Source organism: Lissotriton vulgaris, unplaced genomic scaffold (assembly GCF_964263255.1).
Source record: "Lissotriton vulgaris unplaced genomic scaffold, aLisVul1.2 SCAFFOLD_760, whole genome shotgun sequence".
Classification (NCBI taxonomy): domain Eukaryota; kingdom Metazoa; phylum Chordata; class Amphibia; order Caudata; family Salamandridae; genus Lissotriton; species Lissotriton vulgaris.
In genome coordinates this window covers 551,361-562,850 of record NW_028242555.1, presented here as the reverse complement: position 1 = coordinate 562,850, position 11,490 = coordinate 551,361, and the positions used below count along the sequence as shown (strand labels likewise).

At 46.0% G+C, this 11,490-nt stretch overlaps 1 protein-coding gene across 1 annotated transcript; it reads left to right on the top strand.

The window, feature by feature from the left end:
• The first annotated feature begins 6,349 nt into the window (after positions 1-6,349).
• On the top strand, positions 6,350-11,211 carry LOC147668916 (eukaryotic translation initiation factor 1-like). The gene is made up of 4 exons (XM_086948350.1): positions 6,350-6,542; positions 7,765-7,928; positions 10,312-10,413; positions 10,495-11,211. Exons 1-4 carry the CDS (start codon positions 6,512-6,514, stop codon positions 10,537-10,539), a joined length of 342 nt encoding a protein of 113 aa, XP_086804476.1. The 5' UTR covers positions 6,350-6,511; the 3' UTR covers positions 10,540-11,211.
• Positions 11,212-11,490: the final 279 nt, after the last annotated feature.

The window sequence follows — 11,490 nt, the reverse complement described above, 5'->3', positions numbered from 1 at the left end:
TTGGTGAACGTGTGATTTACAAAAAATGTTAACATAACATTAATTCCAACAAAACCCACATCACATTCAGACCACCATTGCAATCCATTCCCTGCCCGTCCTGCCATGGGAGAGAATAGGGTGGACATTATGGGTCCCATGCTCGAAAAAGGGGAACAGGTGTATATAATTGCCCTGATCGACCATTTCTCCAAATGACCCGAGATTAAGTTTGTCACTCATCCAGATTCGTTAAGTGTTGTCAGATTTCTTGATGAGGTTTTTACATGTGAGGGACTGCCCAAAAACATAATCAGTGATAATGGGCCTCAATTCTCGTCCGACACTTTCAAGACCTACATTCAAAGAAACCAAATCAGTCACAAGACCACATCGGTCTACCATCCCGCGGGAAATGGTACCATCGAAAGGTTCAATAGAGTCATCAAGGGCATTGTCCAACTAGCCAACAGTAATAGTCGGGTTGGAAACAGGAAATACTTAAAACCCTTTGGGCGACCCACATTACACCGTGCATCATTACTGGCCACAGCCCCTTTGAACTGATGCGAGGAAGAACTCCCTTGTCTAAGGACAATGTGGGTTGGGCTAAGGCAGCCAAAAGCGTCAATTGGTCGGCAGAGAAAGTGATGGGGAAGTGGGAGGTAGCACAAGCCAAGCATGGCCGGCGCACAGAACGAAAGCTCCGTAAAGATACCACCTTAATATTGCACGCATTGGGAGACAACTGCTGCTGCTGTATAAAAATAACATATATATTTGAAGCGGCACAAGATCGTGGTGGACCTCCCACAATTGGCGAATACTACAGCGCCGCAACTACGGGCGGCCATTTTGTCTAGATGACTAGTGTCTCGAATCCAGACTAACTCATCTGCAACTGCCAGCGCAAACATCCACTTGAGCACCTGATGAAATATAATAGATTGCCCAGCGCCAAGCCCTACCTAGTGATAAAGCGGAAGGAAATGCAATCTCATGCCAGATAGGTAATAGCACGAGCCTTAATTAGACGTATGGGGAGACGATCGTCTTAAGAAGCTGCCTCTCCCTGCTGCGGATGAATCCTGGGGCAATTAAAGGCAAGATCGGATGCCAGTGTGCGAGGCCCCTGTCCCCTCTGAGATAGCTATATTGCTGAGAAATGTGGCTGAGGTGGCAAGTAAGTGCTGAGTACAAGGATTACTGTGGCAGTGTCAGCACTGACCTGGATCCTGTAAGTGGGAATCTGATGGGAGAGACCAGAGTTTGTGTGGGCCTACGCTCCGGGCCCTTCGGCAGGAAACCACAAGGAAGTCCTGAGCACAGTACTGAGGGTCCTGGGCCGACTGGGGGCAATAGTGTTCTTCATGGGGTGAGACCGACCTGGTCATCTCCGTTTGGCAGGCTATTAGGAGGAAAGTGAGCCCCTTGGGCATGAAACTGATCGCCATAAGGCTGCTTGGACACTCTGCGCAAGGTGCAAATCCCTGTTACTTCCTAGGATTGGGGCAATATCCGACTGGCCTGCTGATCCGGGGATACTGGATCACTGAAAGGGCAAGACAGTCCCCTGGCTGACCCCAAGATGGCTGCCATAGTGGTCCCCTCCTCGTTGTTTTACTTCCCTGGGACAATAATTGGACATTGACCAGACCTTGAACCTATCCCCTAACCTGCTTACATATCAGGACTTGAACCTGAGGAGCTTACCCCAGACTGTGGAGACCAAGCAATTTGGCTGATGCCCGGTGGAGCTACCAGATAGCTAAAAGAGGAGATTGGTTGTGGACTTCCCCCCCTGCCGTCTCCTACCCAGCCGGACCTTGGGCAGATTTTCCTCTTGTCTCTACGTACTATCTTCCTCCTACCCCTTTACCCTATCCCCTCACCCTTCCTTGCTCCATCCACCCTGTCCCCTGTGTTCTTTAAATTATGTTCTTGATAATTGTCTAACTTTTAACTGATGTAAATTGCAACATTATTGTTCCTCATGTAAAGCGCTCTGATTCCTTCGGGTCTAGCGATCGCTATACAAAACTCATTAATTAAATATGCTCCCATTTAGTACTCTTTTTCTCTTTGTTTACTTCTCTAGCTCCTATCCCCTCTCCCCTGAATCTCTCCCCTTGCCTGCTAATCTGCCTAACCCCCTGCCCTTTGTCCCCTTTGACTAAGCACTCTTTCTCCCTTTGTTAGGGAAAGATCCAATATTTATACTTTGGGGTCTCAGCGAACCTGCTGAGAGAGTCCACTGCGCCAAGAGAGCCACTCACACTTGAGGTATGGTATGGCACCCCTTGCCAAAGCACTCCCTCTCCCCTTTTTGGGGAAGGATCCAGTACGTAGGCCTTGGAATCTCAGAGACCCCTCTGAGAGAGTCCACTGCGTAAAGGGAGCCTCTCGCAAGAGATAGGGAAGTGATACCACTTCCCCTGGGATCACAGCTTACTGGACTTTGGACGTTGCTTTGACTCGTCTACCGGTCTGTGTCCCCGCACCCTTTCCCTCCTCTTCCCATGCTGTCTCTCACCCTCCCCTCCTCTTTCCCGCATTCATTATCTGTCTACTTCCCCTGCTCCTACCCCCCTCCCCTGAATCTCTCACCTTGCCTGCTTTTCCCCTTACGTATTTGTGCTTATTGTTCATCTCGAGCTTACAAGTAACTATGTTGCCATGCTCTAAGAACTGTGTAACCTTTCTAACGATGTAACCTGTAACTATGATCTGATGCTCATGTAAAGCGCTCAGATACCTCCGGGTCTAGCCAGCGCTATATAAAACCTTTAAAATAAATAAATAAGTAAGGACAGGTTTGATCAGAAACATGGGTGCAAACCAGGCAAACTTGAAATCAGGGACACTGTCAGGGTTAAGAGAAGCAGTCACATTAGCAAGGGCATAGACAGGTTCTCTCAGGCCCTATCTGTACACAAAGTGTTCTGCAACTCTGCCCTCCTCGGGGATAGTAAGGTGTGGCATTTCTCTGCCCTCTCACAGTGCAAACACACCCCTGTGGGCCTTGACAACAATGCCCCACACAACAACCCTAACCTCTGCAGTACTTTTACTGTGTGGTCGAACGAAGAAACGGACTACAAACCTCACTCCCCTAACACAGCTGTACACACCACAACACTGCAAACCAATGCTACTCCCATACACAGAAAACCTTATCCCACAAGTACTGGTAGAGCAGGCAGAATATAACCTACTACTCCCAAACTTGACACTGCCCCTAACCTTGGCACATTTAGGGCAGGAAGGTTATTTTCACATGTAAAACTCTCAGATTATGTTTGTGTGTAGCATTTTTTTCATAAACTTCAGTATCATGCTCATTATAGTTATGCTGTTATGTTAAATTCGTATCCCTTTCTATTTCACATGCACTTTCTCGCTCTCCTTTCAAAAGGGGGAAGATGTGTTATGATTGCCCCGGTGTCCACCCTCGGACACGGTACCGCTGCTCTTCCTGTCCCCAGCTGCCATCACTGGAGTATTGACCGTTGCCAGCTAGTGACCTGCTGAGTGGAGGCGTCTGTTACGCTCCGCTCACTCTGGAGCCTGTGTGTGTTGGTGCAAGCCAATAAAGAATTAACGTATTTCAACTACAAAGGATCTTGGAGTTATTCTTTACAGCCCCAGGATGAAATCATACAATGAGGCCATGTCAGCTCCAGGATGAAACCCTGCTGTCAGAATCAAAGCGTTGGGGTATCATTGCCATGGCAAACCCTCGCAGACCCCCCCCCCCCCCCAAGCTTTTCATACCTCCAAGCCCCAGCGCTCCCCTGGCCCTCCCGATCCTAACCACACGTAGCCGCCGCAATGCTATTGGGAGAAACAGGTCAGGCCAGGCCAAGCGCCTGTGCTCCCTTCCCCCCTCCACGACCCCCGGCCACATTCCTATACTTGCACCTGCGACTGGGCCGAGTCAGTGTCCTAACCCTCGGCCCAGTCACTTCCCTGTCTTCGCTCCCCCTAGCCCCACCCAGTCCAGTTTCTGTGCTCGGTGCGGACTCCACTGAGGCCCCCGTCCAGTCACTAACAACTCTCTCGTCATATCAAGGACAATGATCTTCTTGACAATTGTCAGTCCGGCTTCATCCAAAACTGCAGCACTGAAACAGCCCTACTGCAAGTGGTTGATGATGCGCTGAGGATACTCGACTCAGGGGGGTCCTGTCTGCTAATTCTCCTTGACCTCTCCGCAGCCTTCGACACTGTTAATCACAACACCCTCCTCAATATTCTTCAACAGAGAATGGGCATGGAGGGCACTGTGCTTAAATGGTTTGCATCCTTCCTCTCTGACAGATCTCAAATGATCAAAATAGCGAACAGTCTTTCTTCTCCTGTGGCGGTGGGTCAAGGTGTTCCCCAAGGCTCTATACTTGCACCCACACTGTTCAATCTCTACTTAGAACCACTGGGAAACCTCCTAAGCAAATCCGGGATTCACTATCATCTCTATGCAGATGACACTCAACTCTACCTCAAGGTTGCCTCCACTCATGATCTCTCCATCCTAAAATCTACTCTTGACTCCATTCAAAACTGGATGTCATCTCATCAATTAATTTTGAATCCCTCCAAAACTGAATTCCTCCTCTTCTCCTCCTCACTCTCTCCTCCCCCGGTTCAATCATGGATGGATCAGATGAATCTACTCAACAACAAACCCATCATTGTCGACAGCGCAAAATCTCTTGGTGTCATTCTAGACAAAAAACTCAATCTAACTCCCCACATCAATTCTATTGCAAAATCTGCTCGCTACCAACTGCGCCTTCTTTGGGGAATCCGTCGCTTCTTCCCGGAGCAGGACCTTATAACCCTGGTGCAATCGCTGGTCCTCTCCAGACTAGACTACTGCAATTCTCTTCTTACTGGCCTCCCCAAATCTCACCTGTCCCCACTTAAGTCTGTCTTCCATTCAGCAGCTCGTTTCATCTATGGGGCCAAAAGAAGCGATCACATCACACCGTTGCTATCCACCCTCCGCTGGCTTCCCTTCGAGGCTAGAGCTATCTACAAGACCGCTTGTATCACCCACAAAGCCTTGCACTCCTCCTCTCCCCGCTACCTGGTGAATAAACTGAAACTCTCTGGAGGCTCTAGACCTTCACGCAATGCAGAGAATCTACTGCTTGAACCTCCCACTTTCAAGAAGGAAAGAACAATGGCCCAATCCTTTTCAGGCAACGCAGTGAGAATCTGGAACTCGTTTCCGCCTGAGCTCCGGACCACCGCCTCCTCCCAGGCCTTCAAAAGGGACCTCAAAGTTCTCCTCCTCCAGAGACACCTCCAAAAGTAATTCACGTCCTCTTGCTATTCGGAGGAAGACTTCCCACTACTGATATTTACTACTTTCCATGTCCATGGGAGTGCCTTCCCAGTGTTTTCCTGTGGTGGGAGTGTCTGCCTTTTTGCAGTATTCTCCATGTACTTGTGTTCGGTGCCATTTTGTAACATGCACACAACACTTTGCCCTTGTAACACACGGTTGCTACCTCTCACATGTTTTTACCTCTGATACTTGCACGAGTGCCACCTTGCCTACGTAACGCCTGTTCTTGTGCCTAGCACTTATTGCAGTATCATACCTCAAATTATACTCTGTTTTCTCTTTTAACTGCACACTTGTCACTTTTCCTCTTGTGCACTTTTGACTACCTCATGTATTTTTTGTTGCTCACAATTTTTACTACCTCAAGTATTTTGTTTGCTCACAATTGTCACTACTACCTTTACTACCTCATGTATTCTTGGTTGCTCACAATTTTTACTACCTCAAGTATTTTGTTTGCTCACAATTGTCACTATTACCTTTACTACCTCATGTATTTATGGTTGCTCACAATTTTGACTACCTCAAGTATTTTGTTTGCTCACAATTGTCACTATTACCTTTACTACCTCATGTATTTATGGTTACTCACAATTTTTACTACCTCATGTTTTTGTTTGCTCACAATTGTCACTATTACCTTTACTACCTCATGTATTTTCGGTTGCTCACAATTTTTACTACCTCATGTTTTTGTTTGCTCACAATTGTCACTATTACCTTATGTAAGTAACGTATGTTTTAGTTATCTGCTCTTCTGTAATGTTTCTCATTATGCTTCATTTCTGTTCCTAATGTGAAGCGCTCTGACGCCTTCGGGTAAAGTCCGCGCTATATAAAAATGCATAAATAAATAAATAAATAAATAAATAACTCACTCGGGAGCCCGGAGGAGCCGAACCGAAGGGTATCGCAGATGATCAACAGTGTGCCCTGTCCCTAACACGCCCAGCGCCCTGACGCACGCAATTCGTCATTCGCATCACAATGACGTGCTGACGAAGGCACGCCGCCTATATATGCGCCCGCTCCGGCCATTTTGTGAAACACCCTTTCTTCTGTCCTTTCGGAGCTGGTGTTACCTGAGTTATTAGCTGTACGACCGCACCCCGCCGCCGACCCCAACCCCCCGCTAGTACTTAGCCGACAGTTGCTATCGAGGAAAAAGAAGCGTATCGTATGTCCGCTATCCAGAACCTCCAGTCTTTCGGTGAGAAATGTTCTTTATGAGCGGAGGGTTTGTGTCTGGTTGTGTAAATGTCATATTTTCTTTGAGTGGACTGAACGTTTCTGGTAAGAGTTCTGATGCAGGTCCGTTTAATCGAGGAATGATGCGTAAAAGATCGCCTTGGCTAGTATCTAAATCCGTTCTAGAAAGCGTTTCTCTTCGATTCGGATATTGTCTCGAGGGCACTATTGTGCTGCATAGCTGTGATTAAGACGTGTAATGACACCTATCTTATAGATACACTAGGCGCAATTACCATTGTATCCATTGGTTCGTATTCAGTCAGCATTATTCATGGCTGTATGCGCGGTCGATTCGGAACTATTAGTCTTAACTCTGAAATATTTAGGTGTATAATAATTTCGATGGGTCGTGTTACCGAAGCAGTATTATTTTCAGGGGAGTTTCCTGTTTTCGGATGGGCGTACGCCCTATTTTGTGAATTTAAAATGGCGGACGCAGTGTTGTTTTTTTGTGTTGATGTAACTGAGGCGCGCCCATAGTGATGACGTCAATGCGTGGGAGGGGCGTTGCTATCACTGACCTGTCAATTCTCCTATCATGGGGGTGGAGCGTCCGTAGTGAAAGCGTCAGTGCGTGCGGGGGGCGGTGCTTGTATCTTGACTGACAAGCCTCCTATCCGGAGGGTGGGGGCGCGCTGTCATGTAGGAAGCTGCCATTTTAAAACGGGGTTTCTCAAGTATCCGCCATTTCGTGACGATCTGCTGTATGATATGTAACCCAGTTAGGCGTATTCTGCTCTAAAATTCGACCCCTCGAGGATGTGAGGGTCTTATGTAAATTTTTGTGGCCTAGTTAAATTGGTTGTTGCACTAATGTGACGGACTCGGGTGACGAATGAGGTATCCTCCCAGCAGTGTGTGTAATTCTGGCCATTAGTACACTGATTAGGAGTTTGGCCAGTGTTGGAGATCGTCTTTGCGCCGATCGCTTCTGTGTGTGTATGTATGTGTTTTTTGTTTGCCTTGTATCCATTTTTGAGTAGAACGGAACCGCAGGACTTAGCAAGGATCCGTTATCTCCTTTAATGTAGTGGCTTCTAAACGCGGATATATACTGTCCCCTGACCGAACCCAGTTGTGATTAGTGGACTTGGTTTTGTAGAAAAGACTGATTCTGCCGCGTCTTGTCATTTGGAGAACTTGTAATACAAGGCTTGCTTATTGACCGCTTTGTGTTTCAGACCCCTTTGCTGATGCAACCAAGGGTGATGACTGGCTCCCAGCTGGGACAGAGGATTCTATTCATATAAGGATCCAACAGAGGAACGGCAGGAAGACCCTCACAACCGTGCAAGGGATTGCAGATGATTACGATAAAAAGAAGTTAGTCAAGGCCTTTAAAAAGGTAAGTGATGTCTTGGTAAATGTGTCTCGGGAATGTACGAAGTGATGCTTGATGAAAGTGGATTGGGTGAAACTTCTAATTAACAGGTGTGAAGTGGGAGGGTGGAAAGGGGCGTCCAAGGCTTGGCGTGGGTTGAACAAGATTCGGCATGCCCGAAGGCCTGGTTATTTTAAATAACCAAATGTTCCCTCTACTACTTTTAGGAGTACAGTCCCACATGAATGAAGCACGTTGACTATTCTTACAGGTTGTAATCCTTGACATAGGAAAATCTGTTCCAGTATTGTATTAGATTGCGCTACAGAGGGATCGGAGTTTAACGGGGCAGTTTCAGTTACAGCCCTAGTAATGGTGTAGTCAGGGGCACTGGAAATGTGCGTCAAGGTTGACTACGTTGTGCAGCAAGTAAACGCAACGTATGTAATACATTTTATGGTGGTATAGCTGTTTTTGCATCATTACAATTGGCGATCTCTAGGCGTAGGCTTCACCTTCGTACCCGTTTGAGAGGTTACTCTTTTTGCTAAGAGAATTTATTTTAAAAGTTTTATATAGCGCTAGCTTGACCCGTAAATATCAGAGCGCTTTACTTACACACACAGTAAACAGCAGAAGAACATTACATAATAGGCCGGTAGTAAGGAAGCAAACCACGGATATAAAATACAGCATGGGACAATCATTCTTATAGTCCATCCACTTAGCAGTAATTCGTTTCTGCGTTTTTATTCTATTTGAGATTAAAACACTTTTTGTATGCTACAATAAGGGTATTATGAAGATTACTTTAGCTGAATATGCAGCAGCCGCAAAATAAAACCTGCTGGGAGTTACGCACAATCTGTAACATGTATTAATTTTATTTATTTTAAAAGTTTTATATAGCGCTGGCTAGACCCTGAGGTATCTGAGCGCTTTACGTGAGCATCAGATCATAGTTACAGGTTACAAAGGTTACACAGTTCTTAGAGCATGGCAACATTGTTACTTGTAAGGTCAAGATAAACAATAGGCACAAAGGCAAGGTGAGAAATGGGGGGGTTTGGAGTAGGGGAAGTAGACAGATAATGAAGGTAGGAAAGAGGGTGAGGGACACAGCATGGGGAGAGGAGGGGAAGGGTGACTGGGACACAAACCGGTAGACAAGTCAACGCAACGTCCAAAGTCCAGTAAGCTGTGATCCCAGGGGAAGTGGTATCCCTTCCCTATCTATTGCGAGAGGCTCCCTTTACGCAGTGGACTCTCTGAGAGGTATCTTGAGACTCCAAGGCCTACATACTGGATCCTTCCCTGAAAAGGCGGATGGGAGAGCTTTGGCAAGGGGTGCCATACCATACCTCAAGTGTGAGTAGCTCCCTTGGCGCAGTGGACTCACTCAGTGGGTTCACTGAGACTCCAGAGTATAAGTATTGGATCTTTCCCCAACAAGGGGAGAGAGGGCACAGAGTACAGGGGGGAGGCAGAGTAGCAGGCAAGTGGAGAGGATAGGAGCTAGGGAAGAGACAATAAGGAGAGATGAAAATAAGTCTGCCTAAAGACCGACTGGGTAGGTGACGGACCAAGGAGGGAATTCATGGCCCATCTCCTCCACAGCTAAACAAAGTAGCTCCATCGGGCATCAGAGAAAATAGTTCAGTCTCAAAACATTGAGAGAGGAGGTAGGGAGAGACCTAAATAGAGAGAGGATGCGGTAGGAGACGATAGGAGAGACGAAAGGAAGTGCAACAATGTGGTTCAACAATATACTAGAAGAGCAACAAGTAATTAAATCCAACAATCAGCAATACATTATGGGAGAGAAAGCAGAGAGCAAAGAAGTGTGGGGGAGGACAGAGAGTGGGGTTAAGGGAAGAGACAAAAGTAAGTCTGTCTAAAGACCGTCTGGGTAGGTGGCGACCAAGGAGGGAATCCACGGCCCATCTCCCCTATAGCTAAACCAGGTAGCTCCATCGGGCATCAGACAAAGTAGATCAGTCTAAAGTGGCAAGGGAAGAGGTTTGCAGAAAAACAGGGTGGGGACAAAGGGCGAGGGCATGTGAGGGCAGAGGACAGAAGCTGGAAAGAGTAGGATGGGAGGGTTGCAGAAGGGGAGGATCGCTAGGTTCAGGATCACACATACCGGGTCATCAATCTGCACAGATTCAATCAAGCTGACTAATTGTGGCGTAAGTCTAGTAGTTTTTTGTCCAAATATCTGAAGAGTAGACTTGAGTTCATTGATCAGCTGTCTGTGATCTACTTGTTTCTCTGTATTTTTTTTTTTGTTCCTTTTTATAATGTAAATATATGTACTCTTTATCACAGCTGCATCCTATCTAAAATTGTGAGTTTGTAGACTTTAGTTTTATGGCTTCTTTTTTTTTTTTTTTTTTTTTCTTCCCAGAAATTTGCTTGCAATGGTACTGTGGTTGAGCACCCAGAATACGGAGAGGTAATCCAGCTTCAAGGTGACCAGCGTAAAAACGCATGCCAGTTCCTCGTTGAGGTAAGCGCCCTGCACAAACTCACTTTGTACAGATTTTTTGTATTGAAAGCTAAGTATTAAAGCTGATTCTCTCTTTTGCAGGTGGGACTGGCAAAGGATGACCAGCTTAAAGTCCATGGCTTCTAAATGCTCCAGTTCGTAGGATTCCATGTGCAAGGAGTAGCCAGTCCTAGTATTTCCCTTGTCGCGAGTTAAACTGACCAGCCTGTGAAAATGCACTTTCACAATTTTAAGGACATGCTACTGTAATGTAATAAACAGCATCAGCATCTGTAGTGGGACTCTTTGCTGGAGGGTTGGAAACAAATTGACAGGACTGTAACCCTTATGTCAAAAATGGAACCGAATCCAACCCTAGGGAGAATTCCATCACCATCTAATAAATCATTGCAGAAGTCAAAGTATGACATTGACATTGCACATGTGAAGTATACTAGCAAACTTTTTAAAATTAATGGAGAGAAAGGATGACTGATTAGAGAAAATACTATACAGTTACGTGAAGGCCTGTCTTTTGTGACACTAGTAGCATTTTGGGTTTAACATGACCAGAAGCTTACCCCACTTGATACACCTAGTCGAGAGGTATCACTGGTCAATGAAAGGTTGGAAGGGTTTAAGAGAAGAGGGAACAAAAACCGATGGACACTTTGTGCTCTATTAATCCAGGTATGAAATCAAGCTACAGAAATGGAGATTGCTGCTAGCTAATTGTACAATAATGGCGAAAAGCATATGGGCGTTGTTTTATTTGTAATGTATTTAAAACTTTCTTATTTAATAAACATGTTTTCTGAATACAGTGTCTTGCAGTAAAGCTGTTGTACTTAAACTAGTAGTAGTTTGTAGATTTTATTCATCTAAATGTACCTAAATTAGGCAGGAGTGCATGGATATGTTTCTACTCAAAAGCAATCTAAAGTGGGAAACTTTGGTTCCCTCTACGGTACACATTCTAAAGTGGTAGCCTTTAAAAATTTCCTAGATCGCAAACCTCTTTCCAGTAGGGGCTTAACCATGGGGTGACCAGAGGCAGATCTGCTCCTTTAATTCTCAGGCTCTGCTTTGTTGGGGATT